At 40.4% G+C, this 23,314-nt stretch overlaps 1 protein-coding gene across 2 annotated transcripts in view; it reads left to right on the forward strand.

Annotated features, from left to right (window-relative positions):
• NDUFAF2 (NADH:ubiquinone oxidoreductase complex assembly factor 2) overlaps positions 1–23,314 on the forward strand; it is an 88,339-nt gene that overhangs the window by 47,084 nt on the left and 17,941 nt on the right. The window contains exons 2-3 of one of the 2 annotated variants that reach the window (XM_061618826.1): positions 9,148–9,241; positions 19,699–19,785. In XM_061618826.1, the coding sequence (XP_061474810.1) occupies positions 9,148–9,241; positions 19,699–19,785 (181 nt within the window). The remainder of the gene's footprint in view (positions 1–9,147; positions 9,242–19,698; positions 19,786–23,314) is intronic. The other variant, XM_061618836.1, reaches the window with a different exon arrangement.

Raw genomic sequence — 23,314 nt, forward strand, 5'->3', positions numbered from 1 at the left:
GACCTTTCTTCCACTGAGGCACAGGACAGGCTCCCTGGCTATTTCCTCCATTCCTGTCTTCTCCTTGGGATCCACATGCTTTCCTGCTGCTCAGAGTGTCCAGTTACAACTGTTATCTCTTTTCTCCATGCTGGTCCAGTACAATGAGAACCATTTTCTCAGTTCTAATCAGTGCTCTCATTGGAGAAGAGAGGGAATAGTCTTAACTGGTTCTGCGGCCAGTTTTAATGACAGAGGGCCCAAGAAAACTGTGCCGGTGAGAGTCAAGAAGAGAAGCTGGTGGCCATTATCATTTACAGTTGTGCAGTGAAGGGAGCAGAGACCCTGGAATCTTTCATTTTGATAGGCCTCTGTGAGCACACGGGTGCCTTCAGTACACTCTGCTCTGAGGGCCCTGGCCCTGTAGTGCATGTGGAGTTAGGTGCAGTGGTTAGAGTGTTGGCCTGGGCCAGGGTCAAGTCCCCACTCAGCCATGAAGCTCATTGGATGACTTTGGGCCAGTCACTGAATGACTCTCAGCCTAACCTACCTCACAGGGTTGTTGTGAGGATAAACAAAATAGAGAGGAGAAGGAAGACCATGTAAGCTGCCTTGAGTTCCTTGGAGGAAAAAAGTTGAGAGATAAGTACAATTTCTTTTTTTCTTTTTAAAGGCTGACTATGGTTGGCCTGGGTTGCTACTCTTAGCCCTGCCTGTCTGGCTGCCACTATCTTGCTCACACTGTCATGAAAAAAGGACACAGCCACTAGTAGATTTTGTTTTGTGATATTTTTTCCATGAGGTTATGGTGCTCAGGTTAGTGGAATTCTGAAGGAAAAGAGTTGGCAACGCTGCAGCAGTGCCAACATTCATGTGGCCCCCTCCGTGTGTGAGGCCTGGTGTAACTGCCGTTTGTGACCCCCCCCCCCAAGGACTTGCTTAACGCTAGTACTTTTCTTTTATGGACCACCTTATTTATCATAATCATACCTTACCTTGGAAGACAATCTTACTCGGCCACGAGTGATTGCCAATGAATGAATGATATAATCATATTCCCTCTCTACTCACATGGGAATTGAAATAATGACAGATTCAGCTAACCACCCCACTAGCAGGAGCCATTGCAAGAATTCCTGCTAGCAGAACATGGCTTGCCTCCCTCTCCTTCCCTTGTGCCCCCCCCAATTGGCCCCACAGCGCATGCGGGGAGGACGGGAGATTGCTCCACCAGAAATGTTTGTGCTGATAGAGTAATCTCATTAGTGCTACATAAAATTGAAATAATGACATCTTTGTTATTTTATTTGTATTTTTTTTCATTTGTTTTTTCTTCCTCGAATTTGGCAGCTCCCTTAACTTGGCACTCTAGGTAACCACCTAGTTAGCCTATATGGACAAGCTGCCCCTGTGGGTGAGTGTACCTTAGCCCTCTGGCAGTTATGCTGTAGAGTGCCACAAGGTATTATTTTGTCCTCCGTGCTGAACAGCGTCTATATGAACCATTGGGTATGGTTTTTAGGAGATTTGGCACAAAGAATCCCATTTCAGCACCTCTTCCTCTCCAGTTCAGGCTCAGCCTTACCATCCTGATTTCTCTGATTATAGGAGCACTTGGAACTATTGCCATTTGGGGAATTAGGGTGGAGAAGTACTTGTTCACACAAATGGCATGTTACACAAGCCAAGACTTGAGTCCAATGATACCGTATGCTCCCCAAGGAACCAGTCTATAAAAATGAGGTCTAATGTGTGGTAAAATTTTGACAATTACCTTTTGTATCTTTGTAGTCTGTAATAAAACTGAAAAGCAAATAACATGTTTGGGCGGGCGGCAAGGGATCCAGTGGGCAGTATCGGCATTGTTGAAAAGATATTTAAAGTCATGTGCAGCGGCTGGAGGGAAAAGTAATATGAAGAAAGAAGGGGAAACAACACTTTGCATATTTTGGATTTAATATCCTTGGAGAAAGAAGTATTCTATTCCTAAATAAAATATTTCACTTGACATAATATACCCTGTCTCGCATATTTTCTTTAAGCTATTGTAAGAAATAGCAGCTTGAATAGAAAATTGCCATATTTTAGAGCGCCCAGGAGAAAAATGAAAAGTTTGACCTATGAGCTAGCAGCCCCTTTTTTTAGTAATTTAAATTAATTTTATATTTTTTGTATTTTCTCTTCCACCAACACTTAATTAAAAATAAGATTTATATCAAAGAGGAGGCGGCAGCAACCTTTAGAAACTAAACTTTTCCTACATGTTTTGACACCATTGAATCTTTTTTAATTTTGCCAAAGCTAATTTCTGGATTTCAATCATTGCAAGTTTCTGGAAAATGAACAGTGACAACAATAGATTAAAAGTCTAGTTTATCTGAAAAGCTTTTAAAACATACTGAATGTCTTTTATATTTTTTATGTTTATGAGTTGAATAAAAATTGCAATATAGATTTAATTTTGGGCTGCTTTTTTTTAGCACCAGGTCTTGTTCATAGTCTTTTATAATTTAACTCTTTGAATACTGTGAAGAGGTAATGAAAGAAATAACCTGTCCTGAGCTGATAGATGCTTTATGTGAGCTAGTTCTATTTTAGTGCCCCTTAAATTCAAACATGAGAAAATTGCAGAAATTTACAATTCAATGCATGTTTCATCAGGGAGGAATCCACAGATTGTTTTGACACTCAGTTACAAATTCAGCATGAAGATGGACGTCTCATGAAATTTGCAGCTGCTGATTGAATTTACATTTCCATAAAGCCCATCAACAGTTGCAGCCTGAAGGGAAGTGGGGGGGGGGGGAATGACAAAAATTGTGAGGCTAGCATTTTTCTTCAGACTTATAATGACAAATTACTTGTAATAAGGTCGTACACTGACCAGGATTAAATGAAAAATATAGGCAGCCAGAAATGAATGATGTCCCCCCCTAATTGATTTGAACTAAAAATGTCTAGAGTTGATATCTAAATATATGTTGAGTCATCTGCAGAATATGCTAAATGCAACCACAAATCAGAAATGTTCTTATCCTGAAAAATAAGGCACTTGCAGGTAATTATAGAAGATTTATCATACAGGTAATCTTATTTCATAATACCCCCCATGTTAGAAGATGAATGTTATGAGCACATAAAAGTAGGTCATCTTCATTAGGTTATAGGACACCCCCCCAGCTCTGAAATTGGTTTTTCTGTGAAGCAAAAACAATGTGTATGTGAAAGCTATAAACTAAGAAGGGAACTGGTCTGACATTCAAATATTCATAAAACAATTAGTGAATTAAAACTAATTGTACAGATTTATTCTTGTTTTAAAATATAAATGTGGTATTTTAATTCTATGTTTCCATAGAGGCAAAAGGAAGAAGTTAAATGTTTTATTAGGTGTTGGGTTTTATGGCTATAATATTGTCGTTATTATCCTTGAGAGAATAGAACTCCCTTAATATTCGAGTTTCAGAAAAATTGCATATCTCAAGACTATTGGAAAGTTAAACATTTCAGGACTATAGCCATTTCATTTAATTGCTAAGGGATTTAGATGTATATTCATGCATAATTTGGATATGTTCATCAAGATGTACTCTCAGGGCTTTAAACTGATCATCTGAATTTGTCCCACCCTGTCTTGAAGACACAAAGTAGGTAAGCCTGCTTCTGGACAGGTGGCTCCTGATGTTAGTACTAACATCATTGCTGTTTCACTGTTACCAACAAACAGAATTGCAATTGACTTTCCACACTGTTGGGAATATTGCCTTTTCCCCTTCTATATTTCACTCCCAACAGTGGACATGACATAGCTGCTGTGATGGTGAAGTGGAAAGTCAAATTCACCTGCACTGCCATTTTGGAGGGGGGAAATGCAAGAGATCCTTTAAAAAATTTTTTTACTGGAAGTGTCGCCCACTGGTTTTGGGAGACAGGACTGTATATCTTCAAACTGGGTGGGTGGGTGAGGAGGGGGATACCAATTTGTTTGGACTGCTGCATTAAAAAAAGAAAGCAACACCTCCCTGCTGGTAGAAGATTAACACATCAGGGAGTTTCTAATGCAATTCATGATTCTGGGTTTCTGTCTGCAGGGAGCTTTTAATGGAAAAGGACATTCGGAGATGTGATTTTGTCACACACTATCTGAAGGAGTTCACTCCATTTCTACCAGTTCTGAACATAAGAACAAAATCAGAGTAGAAAACATAAGAAAGATTAAAGAAGGAGGCTCAGTGAATGTAGGATGAATCAGGAAAAGGCAAAACTAAAAATCAAAAGTGCTAGGAAATCATAAAAAGGGAAGATAGGTACAGAGGTGAAAGCACTGACTCCTTCCTCAATCTATCCACCCTTTTGTCTTCACAATCTAGCATCCCCACCGCTATCACATGGCTGCTTCTCGATTATTATTATTTTTAAAAAGCTCAACAGGTTGGCTGAGGCTGGGATCGCATACTGCAGCTGAAATGTATTTATTTATTTAATTGCATGTATATCCCACATTTCCTCCAAGTTGTTCAAGATGGTGCATATGGTTCCCCCCCCCCACTTTCCATTTTAGTCTTACACCAACCCTGTCACAAGGGTCAGGCTGAGAGACTGTGTCTGGCCCAAGGTCACCCAGTGGACTTCATGGCTGGGTGGGGATTTGAACCTGGATCTTAGTCCAACACTGTCACCCACTGGTGTTGGGAGACAGGACTGTACATCTTCAGACTGGGGGGGGGGAAGGGGGATACCAGCTTCATTGGATCTTTGCATTAAGAAAAGAAAGCAACACTTCCCTGTCTGCAGGTAGCTTTTTATGGAAAGCTTTATTTGGAGATGTGATTTTGTCACGCACCATTTTTTCAATTAACAGAGACTAAAATTACAATTAGCGTGGGGGGTCACAATTTTTTTGACCTTACAAAGGGGTGGTGGTTCCATAATCATAAATGTTGGGAACCACTGCTTATGCTATTTAGCATCTGTATGAAACTACTGAGAGCACCGGGGGATTTGAAGCACAACTCTTATCTCCATTCCATTTTAATCAGGAGAGGCTGTGCAGGTGTTGGACAGTAGTCTGGAAGTAATGATGGGCTGGATGGAGGCCACTAAACTGAGGATGAATCCTGATAAGACAGAGATGCTGTGGGTGCATCATCCTCATGTCTGGTAATTAGGTGTACAACTTGTTCGTGGAGGGGTTGTACTCCCTCTGAAGGAATTGGCTCATAGTCTGGGAGTACTCCTGGAATCAAATCTTGTCACTGGAGTCTCAAGTCGCTTGAGACTTAGGCTGATTCGCCAACTATGGCCATTGGAATGGGATAGCCTGGCCTCAGTTGTCCAGGCTTTGGAGACCTTCCATCTCAACTACTGTAATATGCTCTATGTTGGGCTGCCCTTGAAGACAGTCCGGGGGCTGCAGCTAGTGCAGAATGTGGCTGCTAGATTGGTAATCGGCAGCCCAATAGGACCATATACCACCAGTTCTGAAAACGCTGAACTGGCTGCTAGTGAGCTACTAGGCCCAATTTATGGTGTTTGTAGCGGACAAAGCACTAAACAGCTTGGAACTGAAGTATCTAAAAGAGCTATCTTGGGCCTTACAATCAACAGGATAGGCCCTGTTGGGAACTGCCTTGTTGATGGTTAACTGTGACTGGGCTTCCTCAGTGGCAGTTTCTCATTTGTAGAATACCCTCCCTGGTTATGTGCACCTATCTCCCTCATTATTAACTTTAAAGAACTGAAATACAGTCCAATTAACCAGGCATTTGATGGCTGAAAGATACTGCTCTTGGCACCCTTTACATTATTAACTGAGGATATGTGACTGTGTACATGTTTTACCATTTTACATATTTTTGGATGTTCTTAATGCTTTTAAATATTTGTAGATGTTTTTCTTTTTCTAAAAAAAAAAATTGTTTTTCTTTTATTTTTAAAAGCATTGTTTTATCACTTTGGTGTTTGCTGCCCTGGGCTCCTTTGGAAGGATGGGTAGGGTAGAAATTTAATAAATAAATTAAATAAAAATGATTAAAAGAACATATTTTTTAAAAAAAGAGGATTATATAGTGGTGCCTCAGCAAATGTTATAGTGAATGTGTGCTGAGTATTCACCTACCAGATGTATCACTGCCTACATCAAAGCCACATCAGTTTTAAAAAGATGCAAGAGTAATAAGGGAAGATTACCAATGGTTGACAACGTTGTGTGCACCCTCCATAAAATGTAATTGAATGAGGTATAGTGGTTCCATGCGAAAAGCCTAGTTTGGAAGTAGCCAAAGATTCTGAAGTCAAGCTGAAAAAGACCTGTAGAACATATAGCTAGCTATGATATCAAGTCCCAATCAGTTTCAAATTCCATCTATGGATTTTCTCCCTAAGGTAACTAGCCACCCACTTACCCCTGAGGGATACCAGCCCTTCTCCAAGACTAACCAAGAAGAGCTTAGAGTTTTAGAGAGAGGTTGTGTTACGCCAACAGGCTCTTTACATCTGGAGGAAGCTTCAATAATCACCAGATGAGAAACCAGGGATATAAAACAACACCTTTATTGATTACCAAACATCTTTTGCAAAAGAGAGACGAAGTATTCGGCTAACGCCAGAATCCTGGTCTGAAAGCGTAGCTACACAGATTACATTGATATATGGCTCCAAATCCTCCTCACACATAGCCCCTCCCTTATTGCTTGTTAGCAACACTTGTCAGCGACTCCATTGTCTCTGCATTTAGAGCATTCTGGCCTTGAGCACTCCTTGTGCTGTTCCTCGCTCTATCTACTTGGATGGTGTCCAGTTTCATGAGAAAAGCAAGCTAACATTTAAGTATCAAACAGCAACTGAGCATCTAGCCTTCTCAGGCACTTTTAGTATCCACAGAGGAATTTTGCTTTTCTATTTCTAAGTTAAATCAGGTTAATCCATTTTCTGCTGTGTCATATTAACACTACACATACTATAGTTTCCAAACTATATATCTCATTTATCACAGTTGGACTTTCTCTAGTTTGCAAGGGCAGCCATCTTGAACAAAAAGTTCTTTTTTTCACTCTTCTGTGTGAATTATAAGGAAAGTACTTAACTGATCAATGGAGAACATGAATGAGCTAAGAAAGAGCAATTTCTCATGTGCACAGGGCCCAGGTTTTTAAGCTTTGTATATTGAAACAGCATTTCCTTATGTCATGCCTGTTTTGGCCTTCAGTTGTGCCTGGTGACTTAAAAGAAGCCAATGGAGATCTATCCTGGAGGACTGGTATAATGACTATTGCTTTTCACAAAGAAGTGGTGGTTTCTGAGCAGATTGCATGGGCAGCTGTGCATTACTCTAGTCTAGCCTTGAGGCAGGATTTGTAGTGAGCAGAAGATTTTGGCTGGCAACCAAGAGACTCTTGTACATCATACATGTGCATGCTTTTGAAATCCCAGCATTTTTAAGATGGTTTCACATGCTCATATCTGTTTCTCAGCATAATCTTTTTAGAATATCCAAGGACTAAACTTGTGTTTGGGAGGAAAATGCAAAAATCTTGTCCATTTTTAAATGCTGGCACATTAAAGCAAACACTAGTTGTAGAACTGACAATCTTTGAAAAATGGTCTGGCAGGAAGAAGCATGATATAATTATTTATAAATAGTTATTCCCTCTAAATTAAGAATTATTATATTCAGTTGTACCATTATGTAACAATTCATATGGTTTACAATGGCATGTTGAGCAGAGGACAGTTTTCATAATGGATGAGAAAAATGAGTTTCAAAGACAAGTAATTCCCAGGAGGGCTTTCAGTCTGATCTCTCTAGAATGCTTTTCAGTATCCCTCAGCATTACTTCCTTGCTTTTTTACTACAGAGAGTGTTACTGAAAATGAGGAAACTAGAGAAATAGTACTTCTGTTGGTAAGAGAGGGAGATCAACATTTAGCTATGCTCCAGTATCTAAAACACAACAACATCAGCACTTTAAGTCTGAAATACCATTTTCTAGCACTCTGGCTAGACAATTCCCCCACTGGCTTTGGATGTGGTTTGGCCCCACTGTTCCCCGCTCCAGTTTAGAGAAATGAAGGCCTGGAGAAAAAAAGTTTTTTCCAGGGTTTTTTTGTGTGAAAACCGACATGTTTCTTTCTAGGGTTTTTTAACATCTCTACTTCAGTTAGGATTATCCTGTAAATCCCTTGTTCAAATAAAATAGTTGTAAAATAGAAACGGGTAGATGGAAAATAACTTTTTTTAGAAAAAGAAAACTCTGATTTAAATATCAGCAGTTAACACGCTGCATTTTACAGTGACATTTCAAACATATACAGTTACAGGAAATAATTGGATGAACTGCACATTGAACTTTTTCAAAAATGTACCACAGACCAGCATAAATGTATGGTGCCCTCTTGCCCCAGTCCTCCAGATTTCTCATATGTCAAGAGCATCCTTTACAATGGTTGAAGCTAAACCAGCATTTGCTTATAGAGTTCCTTCTTTATCAGGATTTGTTAGCCATCCAAGTTAGCAAGGGTGGATTGATTTAAATCACTAAGAGAAAACCCTTGATTTAAATCTACTTTCTCACTTACAGTTCTCATATTTCTTAAACAATTGTGCAGATCTGATTACTAAAACATGTTAATTTACAATATAGATTTTACAAGGAGAGTACACTTTGTGTAATTGTTTAGATAACTTGATAAGGAATGGTAAGAACTAAATCACAAATGCAGTAGCGCTTATATTTTATTAAACTAAATCTTAAATATTACATAAAGTTACATAAATTGTTTTAACATCGCAGTTGCAGCTGTCTTCTGGGTTGCCAGCTGATGTCTGTCCTTAAACTCTTGTTTTTAACTTCCAGATTTTACTGCCTCTTAACAGACAAGTTATCACAACACTAAACACACATTGCCCTTAAAATGCCTACAACTAGATTTCATCTTCCCCACTCTCACTGTCATTTTTTATTCATAGACTGAAACAGAAATACTAGTTTGCCTGCTTTTTCAACTCCAGTTTTTTTGCCCAGGGAAGTTTGCCTGCTTTCTTGCACAAGGAAGGAATTTCTTCTTACACCCAGAAGCCATGACAGTTCTTCTGTGGCAAAAATGTGGGGGACCATAGGAACTGAAGGCTGTGTCTGGACTACGTCTTCCCCTTTTTTTTCTTTCTAGTCCTCTGCCAACCCTGCTTGGATATGGATATCTTTGCAGAGGATCCCTAGTCAAGCTTTACCGACAACACAATTAAAACAATATCTACTAAGAAGTAAGTACTATTGAGTTCTAAAGGACCTAGTAAGTGTGTTTAGAATTGCAGCCTTCAGGGGCATCCATCTTTCCTAACACCTCTATGACACTAGGCCCCTTTCTTCCTACAATAGCCTTCTGATGATAGGCCTGGCCTGAGGGCACTTAAACCCTTCTTGCCAGAATCAAGTAGGCTAGATTAAATGTTCCCTACCCAGACTCCATCTTTTTGCTAAGATTTGTTAATTTCCCATCAGAGAAATGTTTTTGTTTGAATTGTATGCTCCAAGCAACTGTGGTTGATGCTTAATGTATCATGCCTAATGACATCAGTCGGGCCTGCCCCTGTGACATCACTAGGGCCTGCCCTGGAATCTTAGGGTTTGGGATGCTTATGACCTGGTAACCCTGCCTTAAACACTCAAAATCGCATAAAAGTGGAATAATGAAACAATACAATTAAATTTCAACAATAAAATAATACCAAGAAGCTAGGCAAAACCATGGTAACAACAATTTATAATCATCTGTTCAACACACTGGATTGCCTGACCAATTTTGTTTTTTTGTTCTGGCACCAAAAAAGACATCAGTGAGCACCAGGCAAGGTGCTAGAACTGGGAAAGTCCACTCCCGGTCATCATGCACCAAACCTCAGATGGTGGTGGAGCTTAGGTGAGGACCTCCAATGAAGATTGCATTCTTCTGGTAGCCTCACCTGAGGAGGTATTCTTGGGTAACAGAATCCCAAGCCAGAGTGACCAGCATTTCAAATTGTGCCCACAAATGGATTAGCAACCAGTGCAGACGTTTAAGAACTTACGAGATACACTCTCTCTAACTGGTCCCAGTTAGTTAACTAGCAGCTGCGCCTTGTACCAACTGAAGGCAGCTGCATATACAATGCATTGCAGTAGTCCAATCTAGAGGTTGCCAGGGTATGGATACCTGTGGCTATGCTTTCTCTTGCCCAGGAGGAATTGCAGCTGGTATCCTAGCTTAAGTAGCCAGTTACAAACAGGCAGATGAAATCATAGTCTAGCAGCCTCAAGGTAGAGTCACATGGCTGGACAATTTCTTAGGTAAGCAATTCTCAAGGCTGGCTGAGGAGAATTCAGTTTCCATTAACTCTGAAACAGTCACCATTTCAAAGCCCTGCTAGGAACAATCCCCTCAAACCTCTGGTGCCACACCTAGAGGTTTTGGGGCTTTCTGCTAGCTACTGCCAGAAGGAGACCTGTCAGCAGTAGCTTCCCACTTGGGCCTGCACCCCCACAGTCCTACTCCCACCAGCAGTGCTCCTCTTTGCTGGCAGCGGCAGACTCTGCTGCATCCTGTGCCCCCCCCCCCCCGCCTTCAACATGAGGAGGGTAGGATTGTGGCATTAACCAGCTTTATATGAACAATTAAGACATGTTAAAATGTCACTAGACTTGTAACAAAATTTGATCTGTCACTTTAAATATAAATCAGATTTATGTTGTGCATTTTTTAGGTGGAGGATTGCTATAGACAACTGTCATTTCTACTGCTTGGTTTTTCAGTAAATTTGAATGACTATGGTGAGCATAGTTCCTAAAGAAATGTATTTAAAATTTCCATTGTGTTGCCTTGGACTGAGTATGTGAGATCTCACCTCAAATTCTGTTCTGTTCAACGTTTTCATTGGCCTTGGTTAGGTTAGTACCTCTAGTGTTTTCTGGAATAAATGTAATAATTGCTTTGAAATTGTAAATACTAACAAATTTGGTGGTTTGTATCCCAAAATACATTAAACATGAAAATGTTGGAAATTCCTACTGCCAGGAAATAAAGATACTCAGTAGGATTCAGACATAGTCATGTTTAGAATAAACCTATTGATTTCATAGCTATAGCAGAAATAAAGTTAATTGCAGTAGTTTATCCAAGGGCAATGTTGATAAATTATTAAATTCTCTTTGATTATTGGAATAAATATTTCAATGAGATAGGGATTGAAGTGCATTTATTTTTCTGCTGCGTGAATGATTAGACTTAATTATGTATCTCATTAATTGGTATATAGTAACACTTTTCCTATATGTTGACTAAACATAGGCATTTATATGTTTATATTTTGTCTGGTTTTTAATTCCATTTCTCAGTCTTCTGTTTGTAATATATCTTGCATGTTTGTTTTGGAATTGAACTTAAAGAATGTACTTACCTTGTGAGCAACAGTGACTGATGTGGCAAAAAATTCCTGAATAGCTTTGTTAGTCTGGTGCTGCAAAAACATTAAGGAGTCCTGTGGCACCTTAAAACCAACGTATTTATTATGGCTTAAGCTTTTGTGGACTTAGGTTGACTTCATCAGATGTATGAAGTGGACTTTATGAAAGGAATTTGTTAGTTCCTAAGTTGTCACAGAGTTTTGGTGCTCATGTGATGGTGTGTACTGAGCTGACTGAGCAGTGGTTGAAGACAAAGGGGGTCCATGTCATGGGTAGCTTCTAAGGCAGGGCGAGAGCTCTTCTGAAGTGATCCAAATGCTTGTACAAGAGCCACTGGTACCTGATGGCAGTTCAAATAGTTACGCTCCACAGCAGGTAATCTTCACAGTTGCAGTATGGCTGTGCTATACTCCAGAGATGTGGTCCTCTCATGAACTTCTCAGTAACAGCAGCTAGAGCATTTGCGGAATCACTCTCCTACTTCCACTGCTGCTGCTATTTATAAGGAAATCATCTTTCTCCCATTCTAGTCAGTGGCAAGCTGTATTTCAAGCAAGTCCCTTATTATGAAGTGCTGAACGCATGCAGCTCTTGTAGACACCTCATCCTCTGCAATTAAAGAGCATGTTTGACTTTGCTTGCTTGCTTGCTTACTTACAGCAATTATACTCTGCTCCTTCACCAGTTGGAGTTGTAGCCAACTACATTGTGAACACAGAATGACTTCCCTGAATGCAGTGAAACCACACACCCCCAAGTGCTCCGGGGCTTCCCCTAACACTTCTGAGATTTGTTCCCCATACACAATGACTGCATTCAACTCATTACACACAAGACAAAAGGAATGGGAGGGTAGAGGACAAAGTAAGCTCAAGCACAAATTTTAGTAATTTTTTTGGTAGTGTTGGTCACAGCCTTTTCCCTTCCCTGTTCATTTCACTTCATCTATATTCTTTCAGTAGTATGAATATAGATAATTAAGATAAAATGAGGGGAGGAGTAGAAGAGAAGGCCATCTGGTCCAATCCTCCTGGCCCAATCCACTAATCCAGACCATGGTCACTACTAAAGAGCCCTTGTACTTGAGGAACTTGATTTGAACAAGTAAGCAAAACCACGCATTTTGGGAGGACAAAATAAAAAGCCAGCACAAGGGGCACTATCCAGTTTGATTTAGCAGACAATTCCTTTGAGTGATTGGTCAGACACTAAGCAAAACATGTCACCTTCTCTTAAAAGAGTCAATGTGTGAAAATGGCAAATGTGACAAAAGGAGCTACATGCATTTATTTATTTATTTATTTATAATAAATTTATTAAATTTATATCACCCCTTCCTCACAGAATGAGCATTATATGTTTTACTAATGACTTGGGCGGAAGTAACGAGTGGGGTACCATAGGGCTCGGTCCTGGGCCCAGTGCTCTTCAACATTTTTATTAACGACTTGGATGAGGAGGTACAGTGCATGCTTATCAAATTTGCAGATGATACAAAGTTGGGGGGCATAGCTAATGCCGTGGAAGACAGAAACAAAATTCAAAGGGACCTTGATAGGCTGGAGCGTTGGGCTGAAAACAGCAGAATGAAATTCAACAGGGATAAATGCAAAGTTCTACACTTAGGAAAAAGAAACCAAATGCACCGTTATAAGATGGGGTATACTTGGCTCAGCAGTACGACATGTGAGAAGGATCTTAATCACAAGCTGAATATGAGCCAACAGTGCGATGTGGCTGCAAAAAAGGCAAATGCTATATTAGGCTGCATCAACAGAAGTATAGTTTCCAAATCGCGTGAAGTATTAGTTCCCCTCTATTCAGCACTGGTTAGGCCTCATCTTGAGTACTGCGTCCAGTTCTGGCCTCCGCACTTCAAGAAGGATGCAGACAAACTGGAACGTGTTCAGAGGAGGGCAACAAAGATGATCAGGGGACTGGAAACAAAGCCCTGTGAGGAGAGACTGAAAGAACTGGGCATGTTTAGCCTGAAGAAGTGAAGACTGAGGGGAGATATGATAGCACTCTTCAAGTACATGAAAGGTTGTCACACAGAGGAGGGCCAGGATCTCTTCTCATTCATCCCAGAGTGCAGGACACGGAATAATGGGCTCAAGTTGCAGGAAGCCAGATTTCGACTGGACATCAGGAAAAACTTCCTAACAGTTAGAGCCATACGACAATGGACCAATTACCTAGAGAGGTAGTGGGCTCTCCGACACTGGAGGCATTCAAGAGTTAGCTGGACAGCCATCTGTCGGGAATGCTTTGATTTGGATTCCTGCATTGAGCAGGGGGTTGGACTCGATGGCCTTATAGGCCCCTTCCAACTCTACTCTTCTATGATTCTATGACCTATGTTAAATATGCAAGCCATTTCTTTTCACTGTTCCCTAGATTTGATTATCCCTTCCCATATTAATCTACAGTGGTGCAGTGTTTCTCTTCTTCCCACCCCCGCTCATCTATTTTGTTTTAGCCATAGCATAAATAAAACCAGGAATACAAATATATCATTACACATAATGACCTCAGGCTGTGTCTCTCTGCAAATGGAATGGATTTCCATTCACACAACAGAATTTTCTTCCTTCCTCTTCTCCCCCTGCAGCCCCCACCCCACCCCCTGATCTGCTATGGATAGTTGGGAGACTCTCTGAAGTGGATTTGGCAGGTGTGTGCTTGCGGAACTACAGTGAGGAGGAGAGGAAAAGAAAGCCCAGTTGTGTGAGTGCAATTCCGCTTGTGCAACATTGGATGTTGCCCATTGTAAGTACTAGATAATATGTTTCATAATACAAAAATTAATTTTTTTAAACATCACTTTAGAATGGAGTGATAGTTAAACGTGGGATGAATCCAAGTTCAAAAGTGTTTTGATCAAAGCTAGGGCAAAAGTAGCTGCTGTTTGAGTAACCTTTTTATTTTTCATTGGCAATTAAGAACAAACATTTTATTTGTAAATTTGATCTTTGTACATGATCTGTTAACAACTGACAGAAACACCTATTACAGACATTCACTGTCATCAGACAAGAAAACAGATACATGTTTTTAGCTTCTCCATCACCACAGATAAGATATATATTGCTGTATGGAATATTCCAGTATCTCCTGCTAAGAACATTAGAGGTCATTAGATTCAACTTGAAAAAGATCCTTTCTCATTGTCATTTTTGTGACTTGACTTCAGTGTTTAATAACTGCAGTATGTAATGTATAACTGCAGTATGTAATGTAAAACCAAGTGGGTAGTTAAAGCACCTGAATGTAGTCCTACAGAAAGATATTTTGTTGTAAATCAAGAACATCAGGAGCACACGTAAGAAAATTTTATTAACATACAAATAACTTTGCTATAAAACAAAAACCAACAATGTGCAACACATATGGCCATCTTCAACTAACTAATTGTGCTAATAGAAGCCAGCACAAGGATTCACGCTGCGCAGTATGATTTTCCTCCTCCCCCCACGCACCCTCCCCCAATTGCTCCAGAGGGCCAGGAGAACCCTCAGAACAGTGCATGGGGGCAGGAGAAGGGTACATTGTTCCACTAGGCAAGCAGAAATGCTTGTATTGACGCAATGATTTCTTTAGCACTATATATGTATACAACCCATTCGTTTTTACAGTCTTGAGTTGGATCTATCTGAATAAGTTATTAATTTATTTAAAAGATTTATATCCTGACGTTTGGGTACAAGAGCCTTCAAGGCAGCTGATTTGAAAGTATTAGAACTGTTTCTGGCTAAAGAACAGAGGTGTCCTAAGAAATACAAATCAAAGTTGCATTTTGGTTGGTAGAAAATTACTGCCTACAAGATCTTGCCAAGGAAAGTGCAAGTGTGGGGAATTGGAAGCTGCAAGTCTATGAAGAGGCTGCAAATCACAGAATATAATTTACTGTGACTATTATCACATATTTAGAAGATGTGTTCATATTTTAAAATGCCACGCTTCTAGTTCTCATGAACAGGCTTTCAATACTTAACCTCCCACCCTGGTGCACTCCCACATTTTCCAGCCTCTGTACTCAGCATCCCAATCATCCTTTCTCAAACTGATGATGTTAAAACGAGAAATTCCAAATGTGGCACCTTCTTTAAATAAGTCATGAACTTTAATTTATGCAAAGCTGTATAATTCCACGGAATTATGGTTATGGTGCCAGAATATTGGATGTTTTTAAGTGCAGAATTTCATTCTGAACATAGATGCATGCTGCTTCAGCACAGCTTCAGCAGGAGCTGTAATCCAGTGTTGTTGACCTTCCATTTTCCTTTGTTCATAACACAGGATTACTTAGTACTTTACAGTGTAGACCAGATAAATAAAACACCCAGTGGAAAGCGGAGTTTGGATTCTTTAACCCAGAGAGTTCCTTAAGGCAAAGTTCAGTTTAGCAGTAATGCCATCTGCTGACAATGAACCAAACAGATTATACACATAGGCTTCCCTTTCAGATGGTTTCCCAAAGTTGTCGCTATGGAGGGTGGGACTATAGAAGTGGGGTGGGGGATAGGGTTGATTATAATTTTAAGTCTTCTCTAATTTGGCTCTACCAAAATTAAATATATGTGACTTCCAACTAAAAAGGCGTGTAATTCTTTTCCTTTAAATCTAATATTAGAATGATACAGCGCTGTAATTATTTTAAAAGTGCAGTTCATTATAAATTATGAAAAGATTCAGAGCAGAAAAAATGATGAAATATCTTTTAAAGTAGAGACATAATATTCCTTTTTTTTTTTTCAATAATTTTTATTCAGATTTTCATAAAAAGTAGAGACATAATATTCCAACCCTTTTTCGCTGAAGTGAAAAAAGACATGAGATGTTAATGGGCCACTTTAATGCTGAAATCCTGTGTAGAGATCTGAAGGCCTGGAAAAAAACTGGAAAAAATGAGTCCCCCACCCACCCAATTTTTCAGGAAAAAAAAGGCTTTGGGGGGAAAATTGGGGGGGGAATCTTTTTTCCCCAAGGCTTTCATATATCTAATCTTATGCACACTTCCCTGGGGCAAGCCCCACTGAATACAGTGGCACTTACTTCCAAGTAGACAGACATGGAATTGCAGTCTAAAGGTTTTCTTAATCCTTTCTCTTCATATATTATTTTTAGTCTAGATTTCAGAATGAGACTAACTTCATTGCTTCTGATGTTCAGGACTGAAGAAGTGACTGCATCAACAACCATTATTTGATTAGGCAAATCTGAGTTTACATGTTCATCAACAGTGCAGCATTTTGTTTTGTTTCTGAGCCAAAGGGTCTGAACCTTACATATACCCACTACTTATCACCCTGTAGCTTCTCTCTCTCACTCATCTTTCTCCCAACTGAGTTTACTTTCACTACTTAGCTACCAACCTAAGTTCAAGGTGCTGGTACCTGTTATATGAATTAATCAATGCACTCTGCAGGAGAGGGCTTCCTGCAGATACCTTCTTACCAGGAGGTCAGTTCCATGCGATACAGGAATCGGATCTGCCCTTTGGAATTCCCTCCTGTTACATATTAAATGCTCACCACATACACACAAGCTTTACATATACATCTCTCTCTCTGTCCAAGTGCAAGTCTTCCTTCAAAAAATGGAAGTCTTGTCCAAATGAAGAAAATAAAAAGGAACACAAACTCTGGCAAAAGAAATGCAAGAAGACAATAAGGGATGCTAAAAAAGAATTTGAGGAGCACATTGCTAAGAACATAAAAACCAACAACAAAAAATTCTATAAATACATTCAAAGCAGGAGACCATCTAGGGAGACGATTGGACCCTTGGATGATAAGGGAGTCAAAGGTGTACTAAAGAACGATAAGGAGATTGCAGAGAAGCTAAATGAATTCTTTGCATCTGTCTTCACAGTGGAAGATATAGGGCAGATCCCTGAACCTGAACTAACATTTGCAGGAAGGGATTCTGAGGAACTGAGACAAATAGTGGTAACGAGAGAGGAAGTTCTAAGCTTAATGGACAATATAAAAACTGACAAATCACCGGGCCCGGATGGCATCCACCCGAGAGTTCTCAAAGAACTCAAATGTGAAATTGCTGATCTGCTAACTAAAATATGTAACTTGTCCCTTGGGTCCTCCTCCATGCCTGAGGACTGGAAAGTGGCAAATGTAACGCCAATCTTCAAAAAGGGATCCAGAGGGGATCCCGGAAATTACAGGCCAGTTAGCTTAACTTCTGTCCCTGAAAAACTGGTAGAAAGTATGATTAAAGCTAGATTAACTAAGCACATAGAAGAACAAGCCTTGCTGAAGCAGAGCCAGCATGGCTTCTGCAAGGGAAAGTCCTGTCTCAGTAACCTATTAGAATTCTTTGAGAGTGTCAACAAGCATATAGATAGAGGTGATCCAGTGGACATAGTGTACTTAGACTTTCAAAAAGCGTTTGACAAGGTACCTCACCAAAGGCTTCTGAGGAAGCTTAGCAGTCATGGAATCAGAGGAGAGGTCCTCTTGTGGATAAGGAATTGGTTAAGAAGCAGAAAGCAGAGAGTAGGAATAAACAGACAGTTCTCCCAATGGAGGGCTGTAGAAAGTGGAGTCCCTCAAGGATCGGTATTGGGACCTGTACTTTTCAACTTGTTCATTAATGACCTAGAATTAGGAGTGAGCAGTGAAGTGGCCAAGTTTGCTGACGACACTAAATTGTTCAGGGTTGTTAAAACAAAAAGGGATTGCGAAGAGCTCCAAAAAGACCTCTCCAAACTGAGTGAATGGGCAGAAAAATGGCAAATGCAATTCAATATAAACAAGTGTAAAATTATGCATATTGGAGCAAAAAATCTGAATTTCACATATACGCTCATGGGGTCTGAACTGGCGGTGACCGACCAGGAGAGAGACCTCGGGGTTGTAGTGGACAGCACAATGAAAATGTCGACCCAGTGTGCGGCAGCTGTGAAAAAGGCAAATTCCATGCTAGCAATAATTAGGAAAGGTATTGAAAATAAAACAGCCGATATCATAATGCCGTTGTATAAATCTATGGTGCGGCCGCATTTGGAATACTGTGTACAGTTCTGCTCGCCTCATCTCAAAAAGGATATTCTAGAGTTGGAAAAGGTTCAGAAGAGGGCAACCAGAATGATCAAGGGGATGGAGCGACTCCCTTACGAGGAAAGGTTGCAGCATTTGGGGCTTTTTAGTTTAGAGAAAAGGCGGGTCAGAGGAGACATGATAGAAGTGTATAAAATTATGCATGGCATTGAGAAAGTGGATAGAGAAAAGTTCTTCTCCCTCTCTCATAATACTAGAACTCGTGGACATTCAAAGAAGCTGAATGTTGGAAGATTCAGGACAGACAAAAGGAAGTACTTCTTTACTCAGCGCATAGTTAAACTATGGAATTTGCTCCCACAAGATGCAGTAATGGCCACCAGCTTGGATGGCTTTAAAAGAAGATTAGACAAATTCATGGAGGACAGGGCTATCAATGGCTACTAGCTGTGATGGCTGTGCTCCGCCACCCTAGTCAAAGGCAGCATGCTTCTGAAAACCAGTTGCCGGAAGCCTCAGGAGGGGAGAGTGTTCTTGCAGTCGGGTCCTGCTTGTGGGCTTTCCCCAGGCACCTGGTTGGCCACTGTGAGAACAGGATGCTGGACTAGATGGGCCACTGGCCTGATCCAGCAGGCTCTTCTTATGTTCTTATGTTCTTATTTGTCCCTCATAAACCAAAAATACACACTAACCACATATTCATATCTCTCCTCCTGCCTTCATCCCTGCTTCCAACACACAGACCACACATACATACAGTACATATGCTCTCTCTCCTTCCCCCCCTTACATGCACATAGATGTCTATAGGATTTCTTTCAGGGAGGGTGGCAAAGTAAAACACTGAAAGTGGGAACAGGATAATTTTTCACACACAAAAAATGAGAAGAACAGTGCCTGTATGTTTTGCCTCAAATATTGGGTTCTAAAAGAAAGGCCTTTGCTGGTGCCATGGTGCGTGCAGGTACTGGGTTGGCGTCCCCAGCTTAAGAGAAAAGCATCAGTGTTTTGTCTTTGTGTGTATCGACTGCGTACAGGTAAGCAGGAGAAGGGAAGGTTGAGTAGCCATCCTCATTTGATATGTGATTGGACCAGACCCGGATTTAAAAAACACCTAGTGATGAGGGGGGAAAATAGAATTTGATTGCCTTGTGAAAATATCTTCATAAGTAGTAGTACTGAATAAAATGAAATGTTAACAGAGTATGTGAATGTTGAATGTAATTGTTGTTAATCATCTACCTTTTTTCTCTTTGAAATAGGGCAGATCATTAAGGAGAGAAGATTTGTGGAACCCTTTGATAAAGAATACCAGTATGAAGCTGGGACAATACCAAAAGCATGGGAAGGTAAATACATTCTTGGGACAGCTTGGAAGATGTGTGATGAAGTAATTCCCCCAACAGAGCATCTAAGCCTAGCCTTTGACTCAAAATTTCTTAAGATGGTAGAATTTCCACTTGACATCCATCATTCTGGCTTGTCCAGACTACTTTCCTCATAGTCCTTTGTACAGCACTGTTCCATTGCAACAGGTGGAAGAACGGCCAAGAAGCTTTTGCAGCAGATTGCTATATCTTGACTCACCATTTCACAATTGTCTGTCAAACACAATGGGTGAGATCCAGTGTTGCACCAGCCAATGCCATGGAATTCCCCTTCCTCCTGTCCCCTGCTCCCATCTGCTCCAGAAGATTCCCAAGCCTCCAAGGCTGATTTTGGGAGCACAAAAGGGGTGGCAGGGTAAGGCCTGTTTCTATAAGTGGAAGTTGGTTGTGAGAGTGAGATGCCACAGTTAGATGGCACCCAATTTATCTATTTTTGAATTCCGGAAGTATTGGCTCTTAAGAAGGAAAAGTAAAAAGTGCGTATGTTTAAAATGAACTATATAAGTTTAAGTCAAAAGAAGGTTTAAAGTCAAAAGAAAGTAGGATACAAAAATGCACAATTCTAAAATTAGCGTGGAAAGTACCTGGGATTGGGAAAATTGTCTTGTTATAGTGATTGTGGGCATAAAAGGAAGGGACAAGTGCTTGCCCTCTTTTTCCTGTGGTTTTCTGAAGGGTAGGATGTATTTGCAAATTTGGGCAGTTTATTTGGCTTTCCAGCACAGAAAATAAACCATCTGTGGCATGGCACACTTTTATTAGCTGCATTTGCATTTTTAACACAACACTTGCTCATGCTTATAATTACCATAACATTTTTTTTGCTTTATGATTATAGTGGCATTGAATTGGAAGGATTTGTGAAGAGAAAGAAGGGAAATAAAAGGTGTTCTGAATAGTCAATGGTCTCTTTCTCTCTTTAAGCACAGTTCCTTTCAGGGAATGGGAAGAAAATGTTCAGACTGCTTTGTTTCTCCATCCATTATTTGGGCAAAGGAGGTGTGCAGTGTATTCTTGTTTATGACAGAACAGAGAAAAAATGTAGGTGCTTAAATACAAAGAACAACATTAGCTGGATTTTTTTTCAGTTAACACTTTAACTGCTGAAATCTTCAGTTTGGAGGCGATAGTGGGGAAAATGAGAGCCATATTCTACTACTTTTTATCTAGGGCTGTTTCTATAATTGAAGAAAAAAGTGGGTTTTAATAACACTGGCATTTATATAACAATTTCTGATGTTCAGACCTTTTTTACTACATTATCTCAGTGCTTACAGAAGTCCCAGATAGTGAAAATTGTTGCTCTTCCTGTAGGGTTTCATCTTTTTCCAGTTCTGTACAACATGTACCAGATTGCTCAGGTTTGAAGTGAGGTGGTGGTGGGAGGTGCCCTTGTAGATAGTTTACAGGGTATTTATTTTATTTATTTATTTATTACATTTATATACCATCCCATAGCTGAAGCTCTCTGGGCAATTTACAGCAATTAAAAACATTAAAAACAAATATACAAATTTAAAAACACATTTTTAGAAAAACAATTTAAAAACACATGCTAAAATGCCTAGGAGAAGAGGAAAGTCTTGACCTGGCACCGAAAAGATAACAGTGTTGGCGCCAGGCACACCTCGTCAGAAAAATCATTCCATAATTTGGGGGCCACCACTGGGAAGGCCCTCTCCCTTTTTGCCAGACTCCCAGCTTCCCTCAGAGTAGGCACCCAGAGGAGGGCCTTGGATGTTGAGCGTAGTGTATGAGAGGGTTCGTGTCGGGAGAGGCGTTCCATCAGGTATTGTGGTCCCAAGCCATATAAGGTTTTATAGGTTAAAACCACCACCTTGAATCGAGCTCAGAAACATACAGGCAGCCAATGCAAGCGGGCCAGAATCGGTTTTATATGTTCGAACAGTCTGGTCCATGTTACCAATCTGGCTGCTGCATTTTGCACAAGCTGCAGTTTCTGAACCGTCTTCAAAGACAGCCCCGCATAGAGTGCATTGCAGTAATCTAACTTGGAGGTTACCAGAGCATGGACAACTGAAGCCCAGTTATCCCTGTCCAGATAGGGGTGTAGCTGGGCCACCAACCAAAGTTGGTGGAAGGCACTCTGTGCCACTGAAGTGACCTGAGCCTCAAGTGACAGAGATGGTTCTAGGAGAACCCCCAAGCTACAAACCTGCTCCTTCAGGGGGAGTGCAACCCCATCCAGGACAGGTTGGACATCCACTATCAGGTCAGAAGAACCACCCAGTAACATCATCTCAGTCTTGTTTGGATAGAGCCTCAGTTTATTAGCCCTCATCCAATCCATTGTCGCAGCCAGACACTGGTTCAGCAGATTGACAGCCTCACCTGAAGAAGATGAAAATGAGAAATAGAGCTGCGTGTCATCAGCATACTGATGGCAACTCACTCCAGATGACCGCACCCAACGGTTTCATGTAGATGTTGAACAGCATGGGGGACAGAACTGACCCCTGCGGAACCCCATACTGGAGAATCCAGGGTGCCGAGCAATGTTCCCCAAGCGCCACCTTCTGGAGCTGACCTGCCAAGTAGGAGCGGAACCACCGCCATGCAGTCCCTCCCACTCCCAACTCAGCCAGTCTTCCCAGAAGGATACAATGGTCAATGGTATCGAAAGCTGCTGAGAGATCAAGAAGAATCAACAGAGTCATACTCTAAATGGTCACTGACTATATCTGATGATAGACTATATCATTTACCTCCTTCGTACATGTCACTGTTCCTCTTGAAAACGTATCTGTCATTTTCAGTGTCTGTGGAGATTGAGGAGTTTGTGTGCTTCATGCTGCATTTTACAGCCTGTCTATTCTAGTCTCTCTCTCTCTCTCTCTTAATCGGTAACATTTAGTGATTAATGGGAGTTTTAATTTGCATGCTCACTTTTACACTCATTACAATGTGTTATATGCCAGTACGAGCCTTAAAGTTCAATGAAAATCTCATGCATACTAATGAGAATGTAAATGAGTGCTGATGAAAGAATGCCAAGGTCTCAAGGTTTGAAATGTCCAGTTTATCTTGCTAAATTCCACTCAGACAAACACAGTGTTATCACAAGCACAGACTGTGGATAGTACCATACCATATTTATATAATTAAGGATGGCTATGTAATCAGACAATTTGAATTGCAGTCAGTCAGTGGATTTACAGAAGCTTTGAGAAGAACCTTGTGTGTGTGTGTTTTCATTGCCTTTGTTACAAATGGAAACTATTTTGGCTGAGACTGAATGAAAGCATTTTGATTTATTGGGATGGAATGTGTAAAGGTTTTTCCAGAAGTTGATTGCAGTGAATACATGTTCAAGCATAAAGGACAAAGAACAATTCTACTAATGATTGCCTGCTTTCGCTTCAACAATGATTTTTCTAAACTACAATGAAGGACTTACTGTCCTATATATATGGTATGGGTTTGGTGAAAGTAAAGGAATAATACTGGGAAATGGATGCTAAGCAATAAT

Source organism: Rhineura floridana, chromosome 1, assembly GCF_030035675.1.
Source record: "Rhineura floridana isolate rRhiFlo1 chromosome 1, rRhiFlo1.hap2, whole genome shotgun sequence".
Taxonomy (NCBI): domain Eukaryota; kingdom Metazoa; phylum Chordata; class Lepidosauria; order Squamata; family Rhineuridae; genus Rhineura; species Rhineura floridana.